At 47.8% G+C, this 20,880-nt stretch overlaps 1 protein-coding gene across 2 annotated transcripts in view; it reads left to right on the top strand.

The window, feature by feature from the left end:
* Positions 1-20,880, top strand: part of CLUH (clustered mitochondria homolog) — a 31,582-nt gene that overhangs the window by 9,228 nt on the left and 1,474 nt on the right. For both annotated transcript variants that reach the window (XM_072353465.1, XM_072353464.1), the window contains exons 2-24: positions 411-607; positions 2,044-2,215; positions 2,359-2,502; positions 2,695-2,822; positions 3,461-3,615; positions 4,263-4,388; positions 5,431-5,578; positions 6,307-6,399; positions 7,121-7,815; positions 8,888-9,105; positions 9,638-9,742; positions 10,841-10,941; positions 12,024-12,176; positions 12,749-12,811; positions 13,492-13,736; positions 14,451-14,535; positions 14,961-15,114; positions 15,467-15,606; positions 15,718-15,798; positions 16,292-16,417; positions 17,430-17,551; positions 18,872-18,965; positions 19,681-19,815. In XM_072353465.1, the coding sequence (XP_072209566.1) occupies positions 411-607; positions 2,044-2,215; positions 2,359-2,502; positions 2,695-2,822; positions 3,461-3,615; positions 4,263-4,388; positions 5,431-5,578; positions 6,307-6,399; positions 7,121-7,815; positions 8,888-9,105; positions 9,638-9,742; positions 10,841-10,941; positions 12,024-12,176; positions 12,749-12,811; positions 13,492-13,736; positions 14,451-14,535; positions 14,961-15,114; positions 15,467-15,606; positions 15,718-15,798; positions 16,292-16,417; positions 17,430-17,551; positions 18,872-18,965; positions 19,681-19,815 (3,680 nt within the window). The remainder of the gene's footprint in view (positions 1-410; positions 608-2,043; positions 2,216-2,358; positions 2,503-2,694; positions 2,823-3,460; positions 3,616-4,262; positions 4,389-5,430; positions 5,579-6,306; positions 6,400-7,120; positions 7,816-8,887; positions 9,106-9,637; positions 9,743-10,840; positions 10,942-12,023; positions 12,177-12,748; positions 12,812-13,491; positions 13,737-14,450; positions 14,536-14,960; positions 15,115-15,466; positions 15,607-15,717; positions 15,799-16,291; positions 16,418-17,429; positions 17,552-18,871; positions 18,966-19,680; positions 19,816-20,880) is intronic.

Raw genomic sequence — 20,880 nt, 5'->3', positions numbered from 1 at the left:
GTGCAGTATTGCACTCCATGTGACACCTCTTTGCCTGCAGCTGAGCAGCTGTGCTGCAGAGGTGTGTTGGAGCTACACAGTGTGTCGATGCAAGGGGACAGCTGCCTCTGGACAGCTGCACCCGTTCTTTAATTTAAGAGACTTGTGAAGACTAAACTAAATCTGCTGTAAGCTGTGCCATCCTCCTGCTTCCCTCCCTCCCTGCTCCATGCAGGGGTTGTGGAAGGTGCAAACCCTGTAGGCAAGTGGGGCTGTATTGGTCCTGCAAAGGGAGGAGAGGGCAGTGCTTGGTGCACTTGTGTCCAGTAACAGTAACTGCAGAACTTACTGCCTTTATCCCCTGGTTTTAATCCCTGGTTTGCTTGCCATTCTCCTCTCCCCATTGTGCTGACCTCTGTCCCTCTCTCCAGAGCACCCACCTGGCGTGGCACTTGTCAACGGCAGTGGCCCCCACGAGAGCCTGAAGGGTGAAAAGGATGCCAGGCAAAATGGACATGAGGAGGCTGACACAGGGGAAGATGGGAACGACCAGGAGGTCATTGTCATCCAAGACACAGGATTTACTGTCAAGATCTGTGCACCTGGGATAGAGCCCTTCTCCCTGCAGGTACCTCTCTGCCAGCTGGGAGGGGACAGGAGTGGGGGCTGAAGAGGCATGGAGTGATGTTCATGATCCTAGTCCTAGTGGATGCAGAGGGCAGACCATGAGGTTCCTGATTTATTGCTTTCATGATGGGGTTGAGTGGAGAGGGAGGCAGCGAAGCATGGAGGGTACAGGAGATAAGCTGCTGGACCAATGGCTTTTAGATGAGTAGGTGATGTGAGCACCAAGCTGTCTGGTGTAGGCTGTGCAGGCATTGGGTGGACAGAGGTAGAAAGTAGAATTAGGGGAGTAGAATTAGGCAGGATGTAGTTGCCCCGTGTTCATCTCAGCAGGGCTGGGGAATGGAGTTGAGCCTCAAGGACAAAGCTTTCCCATTTCTGGGCTGTCTTAAAGAAGGGATGTGAAAATGTGACCCAAGGGTCTGACTTAGGAAAGGAAAACCTCCTGCCTGCCCAGAGGTTTTGGCATGCTGCATCTTATGTCTGAGCTGGGTTTGGCACAGTGACATGTGCCAGAGCTGTCTGGGGAAGGCACACACTTGTCTGTACATCAAGGGAACGACACAGCTCCCCTTCCCTTTCTGCAGAGCTCTGCTGCTTGCAGCAGTCTGTGTCACAATGGCCACAACACCTGCTGCCAGACCAGGACAGGCGTTTACATGCCCAGCTGATCCTGTGATTTTGCTTGGCACTTCACAGAAAACCATTTGGATGAAGTGTCTTTAATCTGGGGGGAGGCATTTTGAGTCTAAACCCAGTGGGAAGGAAGCCTTATCTCCCCAAGACCAGCAGAGAGAGCAGTGAGGTTACATCCCCTGTGGAACTAGCTGTATCTCAGGTAGCTTTTTTCTTCCTTTAAATCCCTTTGGCTGTTAGTTTTAATAGGCTAATAATAGCAGGCCACGTTGTTTACAGCGGCTTATGTAAACTACCCTGAGTCCTCGTAGCTTGAGAGCAACATCAGTGGTTCTGGAGCCAGGGCAGGCAGGCAGGGGAGCAGCCCGGGACCACAGGTTCAGCATGGATCCCGTGTGTTCACATGCCTGGAGGGGCAGCACCATGCAGTGGGTACCACAGCAGGTGAGTTTAGGAAATGGCCTCTTCTGTTCTCACATCATTCTGATCCTCAGCACAGATGTGCAGTGTGGATGGATAAGGGATGAACCCCTGGTTTCCCCTCGCCTTCTGTTCCTTCCCTGCTCTGTGCTCAGCGCAGTGCAAGGCTGTGACATTTCTGCATGCTCACCCTGCCAGAGGTGACACCTTTATGTGTACTCCAGAACAGCTCTTTGTGCCTCTTGCCACTGGAGCTTGCTGACATGCTGAGTGTTGCTAGGAGAGCAGAGATGTCCCTAATGTGTTTGTGCTTGAGTCCTCTTTGGATGTGTGCTTGAGGGGGAGCTGGCTAAGAATAACTAGCTGGGTTGTTCCCTTCATAAGGTCTCTCCTCAAGAGATGGTGCAAGAGATCCACCAAGTCTTAATGGACCGTGAGGATACCTGCCACCGGACTTGCTTCTCTCTGCAATTGGATGGCAATGTTCTTGATAATTTTGCTGAGCTGAAAACTATTGAAGGACTGCAGGAGGGCTCGCTGCTGAAAGTGGTGGAAGGCAAGTTACTCTGGGAGGGGATGAGCATGGAGTGGTTCTGGCCACCTGGCAGCCCTTCCTTGTGGTTCCTTTTTGAGAACTGTGTGCTGAAGCAGTAAGCATCTGTGTAATTCCAGTTCCTTTCCTCCCTTTCTGCTTATCAGAACCATACACAGTGCGAGAGGCCAGGATACATGTGCGTCACATTCGGGACCTTCTGAAGAGTCTTGACCCTTCAGATGCTTTCAATGGTGTGGACTGTAATTCTCTGTCATTCCTGAGTGTCTTCACTGAAGGAGACCTGGGAGGTATGGGGCAAAAAGGTTTATGTGGTGTGGTCACTGTTCTCGTTCCCCTGACTTTCTGCTTCATTAAAGCACAGTGTAACAATCAGCTGGCCCACCTCACTCAGGAGTGCAGAGAAACACTCTGAGAACTTCTGCTTGGAGGATGGACTGGTATGTTTTTCAGCACTGATTTTCCATCTTTCTCCATTGTAGACAGCGGAAAACGAAAGAAAAAAGGTACTGAAATGGAACAAATTGACTGCACCCCTCCTGAACATATCCTGCCAGGTAGCAAAGAGAGACCCCTGTGTGCCCTTCAGCCCCAGAACAGAGACTGGAAGGTAGAGTTCTCCTGTGCAATTGCAACAGCTGTCAGCATATACATTGCAGCAAACGTGTTCAGGGATTGAAAACTGCATTGAGATGGACTTTGGGATTTGCTCTGCTTGGTGCTTAATGAGTGCTGGAATAGCACTGCTTAGCCAAGAGAATAAAGTCCAAGAGCTAGTGTGCAAAATGCTGGATGCAAAGTCTGGACATCTGCAGAGCATAACATTGGTCAGTCTTGCTGGGGAGGGGAAGCAGGGAAGGGAGAGCGGCATTGCTCTAAAAAGTCCTGGAGACAGGATCTGCAGATCAGTACAGATTATCCTTAGGTTTCCCATGCCCTTGCACTTGGATTCCGTTTTTAGAAGCTGCCATTTGAAAACCAGTACAGCAAGAAATGCGTGCCTTGTGCAGCCCAGAGGCCCAGAGTGTCTGTTTTTACCTGTGTTGTATGTGTGAAAAGCTGCAAATTGGGGCAGATTAGTGGACTGCAAGTGGCTCTATATTCTAGAGACCAATTTTTTGGTAAGCTCTGTTTGTGAAACCAAGCAAAGGCAGCAGGTAAAAGGACTCTGGCTTGTGCATCAAATGGTTCTGTAACTCAGGGGTATTAATTCCTACTGATAGGAACTGCTTCTGTTGTATTCTGTAGCCTTTGCAGTGCCTAAAGGTATTGACAATGAGTGGCTGGAATCCTCCACCTGGTAACAGGAAGATGCATGGAGACCTCATGTATTTATATGTCATCACAGTGGAGGATCGACATGTCAGTATCACTGCATCCACGAGAGGATTTTACTTGAATCAGTGAGTAACCAGCATTCCTTCTGTCCTGCCCTGCAGCAGAGAACTTGTAATACCCAAACAGAAAAGAACATGGAAAGAAACACACTGCTTGATTTTTTACCTCTGATTGTTTTCTGTGTGTGTGTGTGTGCGTGGAAAGCAGCTTATTTCTATTCACTGCTCACATGGGGTTTGTAGGAGTTGTTCTACTGGATTGGGCTGTTTACTTATGCCTGGTACCACTTCTTTACTGTGGATAAATGCCTGATGCTTAAGGGAAAGTTGAAACGTCCCACAATGACATCAACTAATCGTAGTGTTTTGAGTCGTGGAGGGAATTCCTTCCTGACCATTGCAAATAGCTCATTTTGCCCTAAAGGAAAAGCGCAGTCTGCCAGCACTTCCTAACCTGGGCACAGGTTTGACTAGGATTGGTTTTTTAAACAGTGCCTGTGAGAGACTGTTAAAGTTACTGCACAGTGCCCAGGAATGTAAGAGTGACTGTACTGAAAAAAGACAAAACTCGAGCATGTTTCTACTTTGTGTCCGATTATGAGTTGGTTGTTCTGTGCTACCCTGACTTGTGGAAAAAATCATTTGTATTCCATGGTTGCCTATGAAACCATGCGTCTCAGTTATGACAACAGCATGTTTCTTTCCTCTTGCAGGTCTACTGCATACAACTTCAATCCCAAACCTGCAAACCCCAGTTTTCTCAGTCATTCCTTGGTGGAACTACTTAACCAGATCAGCCCTACCTTCAAAAAAAACTTCTCTGCTCTGCAGAAGAAACGGTAGCAGCACTTCTTCCTCTCTAGTCACCTTTGGTGGTGTGATGTTGCTTGGTGAGGCTGGGGCACATGGCTGGTTTGTCCTTAGCAGCAGCTGATGCAGAGCAGGCCTTGTGCTGCAGCAGGGTCAGACCGATAACCTCATCACTTCGCTCTGAATACAAAACTGAAGCATAAAATATTAGGAACCCTAATACATGGTGGCTTTAAAAAGGCTTGGAGTAGAGAGTGATTAAACATGAATGCGTATTTCTTTTCTCTAATTTCCTTTAGCTCCTGTAATAATAAGGAGCAATAATAGATTGTTTTATTTTCCTGTCCTTGCTGCAGGGACCATCTATTCTACTCCAGGACAGTGGATCCTTTGCAGAAGCCTGTCATTCTTTAGAGTCCGCTTAATGAACTGCCTCAGCTCAGCAGGATGCAAATTGACAGGCACATGGTGTGGCTTTCAAGAGTTCTGCTTCTGCTCTCATTAGGAGGATGAAAGTGACACCATACAAGGGCTGGAAATTAGCAGTGGCCACACAGCCACCACAGCAACTATCCGGCCATTTAAAAACTATTATACTGCATTGCTTGTTGGGCCAGCAGTAAATACAGATGAGACTCTGGCACCTGCTGAGAGCAGACAGATTACACAGGAGGCCATTAGGGGAAGCTTGCTTTTTCACTTCATTAGTGGATGTGTGCTATAGGCTTGTTTATAACACAGCCCTTACAGACTGCAGCGAAAGCTGAGAGCTAATCTGACAGAGATGGCTGGGAGTGGTGATCCTCTGCATGTGCTCCTGTTTTGTGCTGAATGGGAAGTGTGCTGGGGAGATACAGCTGAGGACGGGGGAATGAGGAGAGCCCAGTTTGTTCTCTAGATGGTGGCTGAGAGATACTGCCAGCTCAGTCATTAAGGGGCGTCACTGCTTGTTTAATGACGTGGTCTTGTTCTGTTTGCTAGAAATTGGTGTTACAGCAGAGGGAAAATTCTCTTAGAATAGAAAGAAATCTTCCTTTGGAAAATATCTAATTGTTTCCACTCCCTAATTAGGGTTCAGAGACATCCCTTTGAAAGGATAGCAACTCCTTTCCAAGTGTACAGCTGGACAGCTCCACAAGCAGAACATGCCATGGACTGTGTCCGAGCAGAAGATGCGTACACTTCCAGGCTGGGCTATGAAGAGCACATACCTGGACAGGTATCAGTCTAACTCTGAGAACCCTAGCAATAGTTCTGCTGCTCACTGCACTGGGAACCAGTTCACTTTTACCAGCAAGTAAACCTTTGGTATTTGTGAAAAGGTTTTGTGCATCCAGGAAAACTTGCATGAGTCTTTGTTCTCAATTATATCTTTAACTACAGAGGGCTGAGCTGCCAAGGCTGCAGCTTCCCTGAGTATATGGGAGTCTGAGCTTGAGTACCTATAAAGCCTGTGTCCCTACTTTGACTGGCACTGCTGCTCCTTGCAAACAGCAGTGTTCCTCTGTGCTGGTCAGGCCTGGAAAAGCTCTCGTGTCTCTCAGCATACTCTCCTACGGGTGTCAGTTGCAGCCTCGTAGTGTAAAATTTTCCAGGCTGTGCACTGTGCTAGACTGTCATGGCTGCATGTAGGTAGTGCCTGTGGGGTGACCATGTTGCAGTGTGCTGGCTAACCATGTCTGCACTGGGTTACTCTGGTGTTAGCAATCTGGCATTTCAGATAAACTGTGCTGACTAATGTGGACTAACAAGATCTATCCCATATGGATCCTGAATGAGGTCAACTCATGAGGGGTGATCCTGATGCTAATTCTCTTCCTCTGAACATCATGGCAGCCTGAGTTCCTCCCTTCTTCCCTTCTCCTTTCCCTGGCAAATGAGAAATGCTGGCTTGCTAGCATCCACCTGCAGCACATATTGCTTCCCACAAGGCTTTGACTCTTTCAGACCAGAGACTGGAATGAGGAGCTGCAAACCACACGAGAGCTGCCACGCAAGAACCTGCCTGAAAGGCTGCTGAGAGAACGAGCCATTTTCAAGGTAACTTCGGGATCTGCAGGCAACTCTATTACACAGCCCCTTCTCTGCTGCCCACGTCACACCTAGACATTTCACCCAGGCTTGCCCTGTAGAAACTGCAAGATGGGAGTCCCCATTTCTGAGCTAAGGGGTCTTGTTCTCTCTCACAAATAGTATAATCATCTAGGTTGGAAAAGGCCTTCAAGGTCATCACATCCAACCATCAGTCTGAGTTAGCAAATCCTACCACTAAACCATATCCCTTAGTTCCATGTCCACATATCTCTTAAATACCTAATCAGGACTTCCCTGGGCAACTTGTTCCAGTGCTTGACCAATATCTGCCTTCTGCTCCCAGCTTTGCAGGGAAGAATTGTAGTCCTTGCCCCCCATGTCTCCCAGCTGACCATGAGATGGTCTCCTCTTAGTCCTCCACTGTTGTGTTTGATCCAGTCCTCCTTCAAGTGAGTAGGAGCAGCAGCAGGGGTACATGATTAAAACTAAACCCTCCTCAGCAGAGAGCTCATGAGACTGAGCCATGGTGATCCCTAATGCTCTGGCTCCCGGAGCTTGTATCCAAGCCACTGGCCAGGCTCACAAGAGCAAAAGCCAGCTGACCTGCCTGCCTGCTGGAGGGCCATGAGGACGTGAGGAGCAAAGAAGTTTCCAGAGAGCTTTGAGAGTGAGGTGTGGGGAGGTTGTTATCCATTTCTTACCTGACTTTCTTTCTGGTTACCTCCAGGTTCATAGTGACTTCACTGCAGCAGCAACAAGAGGTGCCATGGCTGTCATTGATGGCAATGTCATGGCTATCAACCCCAGTGAAGAGACCAAGATGCAGATGTTCATCTGGAACAATATATTCTTCAGTCTGGGCTTCGATGTCCGTGACCACTACAAGGACTTTGGTGGGGATGTTGCTGCTTATGTAGCACCTACCAATGATCTCAATGGTGTGCGGACTTATAACGCTGTGGATGTAGAAGGGCTGTACACCCTGGGGACTGTAGTGGTGGATTACAGAGGTTACAGAGTGACAGCTCAGTCTATTATTCCTGGGATCTTGGAAAGGGAACAGGAACAGAGTGTCATCTATGGGTCAATAGACTTTGGCAAGACAGTTGTCTCACATCCTAAGTACCTGGAGCTGCTAGAGAAGACCAGCAGACCGCTAAAGATTCAGAAGCACAAAGTCCTGAATGACAAGAACGAGGAGGTGGAGCTGTGCTCCTCAGTGGAGTGCAAAGGCATTATTGGCAATGATGGGCGTCACTACATTCTGGACCTGCTCCGCACTTTCCCTCCAGATCTAAACTTCCTACCTGTTGAAGGGGAGGAAATGCCAGAGGAATGTAAGAAAATGGGGTTCCCCAAGCAGCACAGACACAAGCTTTGCTGTCTCCGGCAAGAGCTTGTTGATGCCTTTGTAGAGCACAGGTGAGCTGAGCTCCCCGCGTCTCCCACTTGCAACTGGTGGTGGTCGAAGTCAGAGCTCTTGGGAGCAGGCAGCTGATTGCCCCATTGCTTGGCCCTGCAGGTGCAATTACAGAGGCTTACTTAATGAGAAATGGAACAGAGGGCTGTAGGGAACTGGGGAAGAAGTGGTTTGCTCTTTAGTCTCCAGATCTGTTTTGATGTTTCATGTCCTTTCTCTGCAGATGCCCCGGTCACCTTATATCTAGGGAATGGGAAGGATTCGTGCTTGTTTTTTAAGGCTCTCCAGACATCTCAAACACTACATCTTTCACTAAAGGCTGAAAAAAAAATGACCAGCAGGGACTGCTGTGGGGAGTTCTGTGGTGGAATGTGTTGGTGTTGGGCTCATACAGTGCAGGAGAGGGAGCTGGAGCTCTGGGAGCAGGCAGTCATGTGGTGCAGATGCATGGGGTAATGCTCCTGCTTCCCATGTCGGGGGCTGCAGGGTGCTCTGCTACCACAGTCAGAGCCTGTGCTCCACTTGCTGGGAAGGTGAGCCCTCAGCTGCTGCCAGAGGAGCTCTGCCCACTGAGCAACCAGTTCTGCAGCCGACACCCTGCCCCGTCTTGCCCTGTGCCCACAGGCACCTTCACTTCTGCTTGGGAGAGGTGCCAGACCAGCAGCCTGCAGGACCATGGCTGGAGGCTGCTGCTGCATGGCCTGCAAAGCTCCCTGAGCTCAGGTTTCATAGTAAAATTACAGCTGGATTTCATTTGTCAGTTCTGTGTGTTTGGCAGTAAGACTTTCCCTGAGCTGTGTGGAAAGCTACTTGTAACTACTGCAAGGAGATGAGTTTCCCATTGTGATATGCAATGACAGCTCACTTCTTTGTCTCTTTTGACATGCTAATGGAAGATATTAGAATCACGTGCACTCTGATTTCAGAAAGCTCACTGGTAGAGGGTCAGTTGTGCCTTTGCAGAGAGAAACTGGGTGGTCTGTTACCCCAGCTCTGAGCTTTTCCCCTGGTAGCAGAATGGTGATCCTCTTGGATTCTCCTGCTGTACTGAATTCCTCTCTTACTGCACTGTAGGTATCTCTTATTCATGAAGCTGGCTGCACTGCAGCTGATGCAACAGAAAGCCAACAAACAGGAGAGCTCAGCTGCACTGGAAAATGGTACCTCTCCGGAGAATGGGACAGGAGAAAGCGAGAAGTCTGAGTCAGATGATGGTAAAGCAGATGACAACGTGACTGGACTTGATCAGGTTAAAGAGCTGGCTGAAACCATTGCGTCTGATGATGGAACAGGTATTTAATCCTCTGCATCAGAAGCAGCTCAGGCCTGCTGCCCTGCTGGTGGCTGTGCCTCTGGTAGGAGCTGTGCCAAGCCAGAGGTGCTTAGGGTGATTATTTGTGGTTAAACAGGACAAGCACTGGCTTCTACTATTGATAATGTTTTAGCTCTTCGCATAGAGCCATTCACGCACCAGTACATTCATCACCCTGGCTGCCTGGGGGTAGGTTGTTAGTGTCTCTGAAGCACAAGCCTACCAGCTCTGATGCAGGAACGAGAGCCTTGCCAGCAAGCTGCTCTGCAGGGCCAGCAGCCAGGGCTGGGAAGTGTGTAGTGCTTAAGCACCTTCAGAAATCCCAAAGTATCTGATTTTGCATTTTTGCAGCTATTCTCCTTTCCATATATCTTAATTGATTGTATTCATAGTGGATTTCTGCAAAATGTGCCATCATTACTGCTTCTAATAACAAAACTTTTCTCTTTAATAGCCAGGTTGTCCTTTTCTGAAACCCACGTTCATTTGTTCTCTTCTTCTTCCTTCTCCAGTTGATCCCAAAAGCAGAGAAGTGATTCGAAATGCTTGCAAGGCCGTGGGCTCCATTAGTGACACATCATTTGACATTCGGTTTAACCCAGATATTTTCTCACCAGGTGTGTGCATAAAGAGCTCGTTCTGGTCCGTTTTCAGAGGATTGCTTTATGCAGTCAGCTACAGACAAAATTATGTTCCAAAGCCATAACTGATACCACTGGCTGCTGGTGCAGGGTTCCCCATGCAGCCCAAAGATACAGAAAAGAGAAAGAGCTAAAATTGATCCCAGTGTTCGAACTACCAGATGCAGGCAGTGAGCTGTCTCCCACCACTGCACTCAGGGGAGGTTTTCAGAGTGCTGTCAAGAATCTTGAGACTCTCCAGCATCCCAGCTGCTGGACCACGTGAAAAGAGGTGGATGTGGGGGAAGACAGGTTACATTTGATCCTGTTTTTTTTCTTCACACACAAATCCACACAGTTGTAGCAGAATGAATGATGTTGGGTTGTCAGTGAAGAGCAGGGTTTATTTTAGTAACGTTGTGGTCAGTAGGTCATGGTGCCCTTTCAAATACATGCACTGATCACAGGCATCCAATGTAGCTTTCAGTGGCTGGAATCAGCATGCTTTATATTTGGAAATACAGTAAAGCTTCCAAAGTGTTAAGCGGGGCAAATGCAGAAGCTGTATGTGCAGATTGCAGGGCAATGGCTGCATAGTTGAGTTTAGTGTGGAAAAAATATGTCATGAGGAGCATGTGTTCTGAAGTCTGGTAAAAACTAGTGCTTTGGCACTGACTTTGCAGCTAGAACTTAACTTTGTTTTAATTTTCATGTGCCAAAGCAAAGACTCTGAGCTTCCAGCACTTGAAGTGTATGTTGGCCCATCTGCTGTATGTGCTGCTCCAGCCTAGCCTGGTCTCTTTTGCACTGTCAGTGTATGTAGCACTTGTCAATAGGTAGAATGCGATTTGAGCCTTTAGAAGCTACATTAAAAGGGAATGAATGGGGACAGAGCAGCACAGCCAGTATCCAAGAGAAGGAGGTAATTCTCTTCCCATTTAGAAGTTGCAGATCAGATGAGTTTTGAAGAAGCATTTTTAATTTGAGGGAGGTGGATCCACTTCAGCTTTTCACCTGCTATTACTACATGTTTTCTGTACGTGAGTTAGTTTTCCTTTTGAGTTCATGTTTGATGTTTTCCTCTTGCCCTGCTAGGTGTTCGTTTTCCCGAGTCTAGCAAAGAGGAGGTGCAGGATCAGAAGCAGTTACTGAAGGATGCTGCTGCATTCCTGCTCTCGTGCCAGATCCCAGGTTTGGTAAGCAGCGAAGGGCCAGCAGAAATCTCTTGGGAAGGTTACTTCAAGCTTGGCCACTCTGAGCAAGCACCGCAATAGTGGTATGCCAACTTCACCTCCCAGGCCAATGCTGCACTCTGCTGCTGGCAGCCGAGTTCTGGCACCAGGGGTGCAGTGTGGTAAACAGTGCCAGCATCTCTGCTGCAAGCACAGGAGGGGTTTTCCATGTCCTGACTTACAGAACAATTTTCCCACTCACTCCAACAAAGAATTTTTAGCACTGCTGAGAGTCTGAGACAGTGAAGACCACAGAAGTCATCCTCCCTAGCCCATCACACACTGCTTTTGTGTTATCTGACCTTGATTGTGACTCAGTTGGTGGCTAATAACTTGGAGTGTACTGGGAAGTTGTTCGTGCTCATATCTAAAAACTCCTTCTGCAGGTTTTAAGCATTCTGGGTGCTTACCCATGTGCCTGGCCCGATAAGAAATACCAGCTGTTTTCTCTAGTGACTGCTGTGTTGCGGCTGGCATTGTAACTGGGAGGCTGGGACTGGTCATCTCTGCTCTGAGAGGTCTTGGGGCTGTTGCTTTTACCCAGGAGGGTTTTTTCATTGCTGGAAAACTTATTTTGTACTGTACCTCCCAACAAATTCCCCGGTTCCTTAGTCAGCATGAGCTTTAAAGGCTAGCTATTCAGTTTGAAAGTAAAAAAAGTAGGAGAAGTGAATCAGAAAAGGACATGATGGTGATTGTTGTTTTGCAAAAGTTGTGATACACTAGTATGTAATGTGACATGCTGCACAGGCACTGTCCTCCCTGCTCTGTGTGTTGGAATGTAACGGTGTTACTCCACGATGGGGATTAAATGACTCTTTATCAGCACTGCAACACAACTTGAAATGCAAGTGCCATTTCCCATTATCAGCAATGTGCCTTACAGTCACCGATTAAAAACATTTCAGTGAAAAGACTGTACACAAACAGCAGCTCTCCCATGGGCTAAAAGCTGTCCCTGCCCTGTCCTGTACCTCTGCAGGGGAACCGTGGGCTGTGGCCTTCATGTCTGTCCTCCATAACCAACGTTTGAATGTACCCTGCAGGTCAAGGACTGCCTGGATCACACGGTGCTCCCCATGGATGGGGCTACCTTAGCAGAGGCCATGCACCAGAGGGGCATCAACATGCGATACCTAGGCAAAGTGATCCACTTCATCACCAAGACCCCCGGCCATGCTCAGCTGGATCACATCTTTGTAAGCATCAGCCTTAACTTCAGACTGTCAGCTCCAGCTGCCTCTGGCCTAACATGCCCTGTACAGATTCCCACTTGGCTAATTGCTTTCTCTGTGAAAAAGAACCAGGAGAAGGACCTGTAGGTGGTCGATGTGGGAGTTTTACTCCCAGTTTCTTAATGGTTCTTGCTGTGTTAGGCTGAGTATCCTTTGGGATAAAAAAGTTGTTGAGGGATTCCCAGGTGTAACAGGCAACATGCAGTTGGATTTCAAGCCATTCATTTTTAAGCCTCTGATACCTGGCAAGGCTTTGGGTCTGACTGGGAGGTGGTGTTGTGAACATGGCTGTGTGGGGCTGCAGGGTGAGCTCTGCCATACAGGGGAGATGGACGTGGGGTACCTTGGGGCGACCAGGGGGCCCTTCCCATCCACAGGAGTATTATCAAATGCAGAATAGTTCTGTGTTGTAGGGTAAGAGCAGAATTAGGTGCCTTGTGTGCATCTTGGTAAAAGCCCACTTCAGAAGGAAGGTGTGTTTTTCATTGTTGTTATTGACTGACTCTTAAGTCTTCGCTTTTTATTCCTTGGGGTAGAAAATTGGCATCAGTGAACTGATCACTCGATCAGCGAAACACATCTTCAAGACGTACCTCCAGGTATGACCTGCAGCCTAACCCCTGCCTCCTCTGTTCTCTCTAATGATTTTTTTTTTTTTTTGCAAATAGAGTGCTGTTTAGTTTCCTCTCTCATTAGAGTGTTCATGGATGTTGCCTAGCAACAGGGAGTACAGGCTCATTAGAGCTAAAATAGGTGTAGGCCTGTGTGCAAGGGAAAACAAGTCCCCACTTGAAGATTGGTTTTCCCAGAGAAGAAATGTTCATGCTTCTCTTTCCCAGATCCTCACTCCTTACGCTGAAGGCTTTTACAAATCACAGCTGGTCTTCCTTGTAATGCCTTTTCTTTTGTTGCTTTTGCCCTCATAAGGAGCTTTTCTGAATTGAATGAGCACTGATGCATCTGTATACCTGTACAAATGTAGCATGGCAATGCACCTGATTTTATTCCAGTGTCAGATCTGCTTTATAATCTCTAGTTTCTCTGTCCCAAGTGGCAACCCAAAGTAGAACTGTGTATTTGCATGTATGCTGTACCTTTATTTTTTATCTACATATTTCTGTCTGTGCTAGTTGCAAATATTTGCCTCTTCCTTTCTTCTCTCCTTCACTTGGGAGATATTCCTGTTTCTGGGAGGACTGGGTTTGTGCAAGTGTTGGGGCAGAGTAATGCTGTGTGATGGCAGATGTGTTCCACAACTGACTTCTGTGTCTCACTGTAGGGTGTGGAGCTGTCAGGTTTATCAGCAGCCATCAGCCACTTCCTCAATTGCTTTCTAAGCTCCTTTCCAAACCCCATTGCCCATCTTCCAGCTGATGAGCTGGTCTCCAAGAAAAAAAATAAGAAAAGGAAAAACAGGAACCTTGGAAATGCTGATAACACAGCTTGGGCCAACATGACCCCTCAGGAGCTGTGGAAGAACATCTGTTCAGAAGCAAAGAGCTACTTTGATTTTAGTCTTGAATGGTAAGCAAACAAAATCACCCTTACTTGTGCCTCAACTCTTATTAGGTAACAATAAGAGCTACAGACTGTTATATGACCTTCCTTTTTTGATTTCTGTTTGCATATAAATTTGCATTCTTGAGGAAATCTTGTGGGCATGTAATGGAAAGAAATCAGGCAAAGACCAGCAGAGGGAAGTAGTTGCCATCCGCACTGAGATGAAGCCTTTGAGGCAAAGGGGAGAAGGGGAAGCTCTCCTTAGTGCTGTGGAGATGAGCTGAATGTGGAGAATGTAGGCAAAAGACACTTGTCTATAAGAAAGATGGTACAGGCTGAAGGCAGCTTGTGCACCTAAAACAAGGGCAGCTTCTCCTGCATCTGAAACGGATGGCCAGGGATGCTGCTGGAACATGCAGACATTGAATGTTGAACTGAAAGTGGGAGCAAACAGGGCCCCAAGAGCTGCTGAAGCCAGTGATTGCACCTTCCATGTCAGGGACAGCTTACTGTGTGCCAGGAGCTGGAGGTACTCAGACTTACTCAGACCCTGCAGGGAGCTGTGAAGAGCACACCAAATTTCAGTGCTACTGTGCAGCTCTGTAAGCACCATTAGCACCCAAGAGTATTGTTGCTGGTTTCAGTCAGCACTTCGCTGTAGAGGGAGCCACCGCAGAGTAGGGATGTTCTTGAGCAGAACCTTCCTTAGAAGCTCAAGCCTTTGTGTGCTTCTTGCAGTGAGAATGCTGACCAAGCAGCCGAAATGTATAACCTACAGAAAATCACCCTTCTTCGGGAAATCTCCCTCAAAACTGGAGTCCAAGTAAGATCAATATCTGCCCTCCTTCTATCACCTTTGGTACTGAGAAGTGTGCAGTGCAAAATGCTTGGCAGGGTCAGCCTTGCAGGCACACGGTGCAAGCCCTGAGAGGCCTCTGAGGAATGGAATACAGGGTCTAATCCCAGGAGAAGAGGCTTCAAATCCAGTTGCCTTTAGGGTTAATTGGTCGTGTGTCTCCTGCCCAGCTCTGACAGACCAAACCATTTTGTGCCAGCAGAGCTGTGCCTTTGCATGCAGCAAACGCTTGTGGTGTTGCACACCTTCACGCGACCCTTAAAAATGCCATCCCCAAGTAGTGATGCGTGAGCAGTTAGCTGTGACTGACTCCATGTGCAGAATTCCAGGCTCCTTTTCCTCTCCCTCCTGCCAAGTCCCTCTGATTGTGACCTGTTTTTTTGTTCCTCCAGATACTGCTGAAGGAGTACAACTTTGACAACAGGCACAAGCCCACCTTCACAGAGGAAGACATTCTTAACATCTTCCCCGTAGTGAAGCATGTAAACCCTAAAGCCTCGGATGCTTTCCACTTCTTCCAGAGCGGGCAAGCAAAGGTTCAGCAAGGTACAGTTCCAGCATGTCTCTGCCTCTTGAGGCTGCTGCTGGTGGAAGGCATGGGACACCTTCCACCTGCCTTCTGGTAGTTGAGGATCATGGTCTCTTAAGAGTTGTGGTCTCAGAGGCCACCTGGAACACACATCTGCCATGGAGTCACCAGCTGTGAGGAAGGACAGATGGAGGACAGTGATTTTTCTCCAAGTTTTAGCCCTTGCTCAGGGCAGTGACTTAAAGCTGCACATCCCACCACTGTTTTTGCCAGTCATGTAGATCTTGCTTCATGTGCATCACTTCTCCCATTCTGTTAGGGGTTATTTAGTATGAGAACATACATGAATATATATATATTTTTTTTCAGGTTTCTTGAAGGAGGGCTGTGAGCTCATCAATGAAGCCTTAAACTTGTTCAACAATGTGTATGGTGCTATGCATGTAGAAATCTGTGCCTGCCTGAGGCTGCTAGCTCGTCTCAATTACATTATGGGAGATTATTCAGAGGTAAGCAGAGGGCTCAGGCAGGGTCCATTTGTTCTCTCATTTGTGTCCTGTGCTTACTTGCTCAAGTGCGTGACACTCTGTGACTTGCTCTGAGCCTTCTGTTCTGTTTAGGCCTTAAGTAATCAGCAGAAAGCGGTGCTAATGAGTGAGAGGGTCCTGGGTATCGAACATCCCAACACGATTCAAGAATATGTAAGTATGGGGTATGGGGAGAGGAGCAGCACTCCACATGTGCACCTGGAGTCGGAAAGCCTTAATTCACACCTCCATTTTGATCACAAGCTTCATGCTTATGATTTCGTAAGCTCTATATAAAAGTGTTTGCATTACAAATATTGCACGTGATCAGTATTTGTCCCCACTGAGACGTTAGGGGTTTTGTCTGCTGAGCATTTCATTAACTCTTCTGGCTTTTACCTTGGGCTTATGCCAAAACCAAGAAATATCAAGAACCCTCCCAAAGAGCACAATCACAGCTTCTTAGAAATGTAGGTCAATTCTGAAATATGACTTGAGGTTCATAAGAGATTCTGAAGTGAATCAGTTTCAGCAGTTCTTTCTCTGTGCTGTATTTTATGTGCTGTGGGTACCGCAGTGGTGTGCCCAGCTGGGGAAAGGAGCAGAAAGATCACTTTGATTTACAAAGTGTTAAAACGTTAATGCTGGATTTTGTCTTCTCTTATAGATGCACCTTGCTTTGTACTGCTTTGCAAACAGCCAACTCTCTACAGCATTAAACTTACTGTACCGTGCACGCTACCTCATGCTATTGGTATTTGGGGAGGATCACCCAGAAATGGCACTCTTGGATGTAAGTAATCAATATCTTTGAGAATCTAATCATTGAAAGACTTCTTGGACTTAAATCCATGCATACTGCTGGCTGTTTAAACTGTTTGGTTTTTTATCCCTGAGTTACTGGGGAAACTCATGGGCTGTTTAGTCTGAGGAAGAGGAGGCTGAGGGGAGACCTTATTGCCGTCTGCCAGTACCTGAAAGGTTCTTACAGTGAGAGTGGGGCAGGTCTCTTCTCACTAGTGACAAGTGACAGGATGAGGGGAAATGGCCTCAAGTTGCACCAGGGTAAGTTCAGGTTGGATATTAAGAAGAACTTCTTTACAGAAAGGGTGGTTAGGTACTGGAATGGGATACACATGGTTAGGGACTGGAATGGGATACACATGGTTAGGGACTGGAATGGGCTCCCCAGGGAGGTGGTTGAATCGCCATCCCTGGATGTGTTTAAGAGCCGTTTGGATGTGGTACTCAGGGATATGATTTAGTGGAGGATTTTTAGAGTTAGGGTACTGGTTGGGCTGCAGTTGGACGTGATGATCTTCAAGGTCTTTTCCAACCTAGGTAATTCTATGATTCTATGATTCTACTATCCATTAATTCCATTAGAGGAAGGGGAAAGGAGTGTGATTGTTTGGCTGGGAAGGCTGGCCTTGTTTCCCTTACATAAAATGGAGAGGGTTCATGGAATCAGGGTGGTTGAAGTTCAAAGGGGCCTCTGGGGTCCATCTGGTCTAACCTCTCCCTTGCTCAAGCAGGTTGCCCAGGACCATGTCCAGGCAACATTTGAATGGTCTCAGGAAGGAGATACTTTATTTTCCTTCTGTCTGGCTTGTTTGGGCTGAGCTCCCAAGAAAGAAAATGTCAAATGTTATGAGCTAGAGAGAGATCTACTGAGGACTTCTGGCTGCAAGAGCCTTTTCAAGCAACAAAGCACCTTGATGGGAACTGGGAAGCAGTAAATGTGTAATTGGAATTGGTGTTTCTGAATGCCTGCTTGACTACATTTGTGTGATGGATCTGTGCAGAACAACATTGGCTTGGTGCTCCATGGGGTGATGGAGTATGACCTGTCCCTCCGGTTCCTGGAGAATGCGCTGACCATCAGCTCCAAGTATCACGGCTCCAAGTCTTTGAAAGTTGCTCTCAGGTGAGGCAGGGTGGAGCGCTGGGCTGGGTCTCCATCCTGGGAGTGCACTCAGTGTACAGCGCGTGGGAGGGCTCTGATCTGCCTGTGTTCAGCTGTGTGCTGTTAAACCAGAGGCTCTGCCTGCTGCCAGCTGCCAGCCCCCTTGGGAGCACTGGGCTGCCTGCAGTCGTGGCTGTGCTGCAGCATTTACGTCTGTCTGGAACAGAGATCCCTTGTTCTTAAGGTTAATTGAGGGATCTTCTTAATGACTCAAAAATATGTCAGGATGACCCTGACCCTCCCAGATTCTCAGGCATGTGGCAATGGGGTGTTGGAGAGCAATGCTCATGTAATTATACTGGGAGACGAGCGTGATATATAAACACTTGTACGTAATTGAGTTGGCCCTCAGGGAGCTACCTTTGAGGAAACATTATTTGCTTCTGTCCTTCACCATTAAAGCCTTTTATTTCACTAAAATACTGAGCAGCTTTCTGTTTCCAAGGCAGTGCTGTATGCTCTGTCCTTGAATACAGACCTGGCTTATAAACAACCAAATAGTGGTCCATTCCTCATTACTACTAACACCTTGCATCCCATCTGTTCTTCATCAGAGTGAAAATAAATCTTATTAAGTGCCCACAAGAGTCTGATTTGTTTTCTAGCAGTTGATGGATGTATATTCTGCAGAAAGAATCCTTCCTTGCCCTGGTAGCATGGGATGCTTGTTGAGATCCATCACTTCCCAGGGAGTATCACTGCCAAAAATAGACGTCTTTTTGTGTTCCATAAGCATTAAGGAAGCAAAGTCCAAGCCAAGTTGACTCTCCCAACTGGAAAAAAACAAACACAAACCAACCAAACAAAACAAACCAGGCAGTTTGGATCCCAGCTTTGCCACTGTGCTGGTTGTTTCTGTGCTGGAAAACTTTGGATTTTGGTTTGGCTGACCGAGTTATTCACACATTTGCTTTCCAGAAACAAAAGGATCTTTTTTTTAGAGAGGAAGGGCTTATAACTGCTCCTTTTTTTTTTTCCACTGAACAAGTCTGGCCCAACCCGTCCTTGCCCACATTCAATGCATCACTGCGACCTTCTGCTTTCCTGGGTGCAGCAGGAAAAAATCCCAAGCTCGGTCTCTGCTTCGTTGTGTTCCTTCTCAGCATTTGAACGATCCAGCCTATATCAGTGCAGTATGTTAATCTGCATCTGGAGTGGGCAGAAGTAAACACCAGGGTGCTGTACGATTTCCAGGCTAACCTTTCTGTTGCTGGTCATGCTCTGTGTAGCACGGAAATACTTCATCACTGAGATACCTCTAAACCTTTTTCCTTCCCTCAGTCACCACTTGGTAGCTCGAGTGTATGAGAGCAAAGCAGAATTCCGGTCAGCGCTGCAGCATGAGAAGGAAGGCTACACGATCTACAAAAACCAGGTGAGGAGCCTCCGTGTTGCTCATGTGGCTTTTTCCTGCCAGAAGCAAGGACTGACTGCAAGCCAGTGCCAGAGCCTGAACTCAGGGAGGCCCTTCTCATAAACAGCTCTGGCAGGTGCCAAGGAGCTTCTTTTGAAGGACGGGGCAGAACTGCTGTCCTGTGCAATAGCTTGCTGGGGGTGATGCTGACGTCTGTGAACTGACTGCTGCGAGTTTGTTCTTGCTGTGCCCGTCATTGGACAGAACTTCTGGGCGTGGCTGAGCCCCACGTTCTGGCAGGGAATGGTCGATTCTTCCCACTGTGCATCACCTGTTAACGACAGCCCCAGACTCGCTTGGCCATTGAGCAGTTCTGTGGGCAGTTCCCTCTCCTGCTTGGCGCCTTCGCTGATGCACAGTGAAACTTCTGCATCAGCCCGGGTCTGTCCGAACACGTCTGCAGCTGCACGCTGTGATTCAGTGCTGGTGCTGAATGCACAGCCTGGTGGAGGGAATGCCTCTCACCCTGCAGACATGCTTCTACTTGATGGAAAGGCGTACTGTGAACAGCAAGGTTCCTACACAACTGATTTTTAGTTTTGTTTTGAAATGCGTGTAGTTCTGATAACTTTCTGTAAGGATGCTGAGCTGACAAAGACAGGAGGAGTGTATCCTACTGGGAATCCTGTTCTGATTTGTAACGTATCTTTTTTTTTTCTTCTCCTTTTCTGATTAGCTTGGAGAACACCATGAAAAGACCAAAGAGAGCTCTGAGTACTTGAAATACCTGACTCAGCAAGCTGTCGCTCTTCAACGCACAATGAATGAGATCTACAAGAATGGCTCCAATGCTAACATCATGCCACTCAAGGTAACCTTATGTGATGAGAGCAACTGTGAGTACTTGTTGTGGAGGCATATTGGTGTTCTGGTGTTACTGAAGGATGTTAGTGTTAAGAATGTAGACTTCTGCCTGTGCAGAGCAGGAACAGCTGTGCCAGTTCAGACATTTAGAGGAGGTCCCTGCAAAGGCAGAGGGGTCAGACACAATGAAGTGCTGTCAGTGTGGACTATTTGCTTACCCTGTTTCTGTGTACAGCTCTTCTGAGTGAGCAAAGCTGACTGCTTTGCAAGGGGCACCCAAGGGAATCTGACAGCCCAGGCTGGGCGCTGTAGCGTGGGAGCCTGGAGCACCTACACCCAAACGTGCTGCTGCTCTGACTCACAGGCTGGAGGCAGGTTGCTCAATTAAAAAGCACTTTGGTTTCCTCATCCTATTTGGCAGGGGGAGAGGGAAGAAAAAGGCTGCCGTCTTTCCCCAGGTGCATTGTTCTCCTTCCAAGGACATTGTGGTGAGCGGAGGCTGGGCAGCAGAGCAGAGTGGCGGGGGCTGCCTTGCCTTGCCTTTCACTCAGCAGGAACTGACTGCTGTTATCATGTGCACCTGGCAGGTCCCACCAGCCTGTCTGTGGTGCTTCCTAGGGGAGTGTGCAGTGACTTTTGTGGTGGATGCTCTTCCTGCTGTGCTGCACATGAGAGGCTGCTGGAGCACTGCTGGGCTGAGAGTGAGGCTTCCTGCTGCAGAGTGGTTCCCAGTAGAAAGGCAAAGCAGGATTACTCCCTGTAGGGGTGGCTGGGTTTTCTTCTCACTGCATGGAACTGGGTAGAGAAGTGAGGAGTTTATGGCAGAACGATTTGAGCTTAAGTACCTTGAATTGGATAAATGGTCACATCTAAGAGACACTGTTTGGGTGGGAAGCCCAAACCCCTTAAACAGGAATGGAGAATTTACCCTTGTTGTGATGTTTAGAGGAGGGAAAAAGCAGGAGAGTGGAGTTTGATTTCAGAGTTGATGCAGCACAACAGCCCGAGAAGAAGCGGTGCTACTGAGAGACCATCTATCCTGGAAATTCATTTCTACCCTCATCACAGTATT

Source organism: Excalfactoria chinensis, chromosome 19, assembly GCF_039878825.1.
Source record: "Excalfactoria chinensis isolate bCotChi1 chromosome 19, bCotChi1.hap2, whole genome shotgun sequence".
In the NCBI taxonomy this organism is placed as follows: domain Eukaryota; kingdom Metazoa; phylum Chordata; class Aves; order Galliformes; family Phasianidae; genus Excalfactoria; species Excalfactoria chinensis.
The sequence above is the reverse complement of the archived record's forward strand: the minus strand, read 5'-3'. Positions and strand labels throughout refer to the sequence as shown.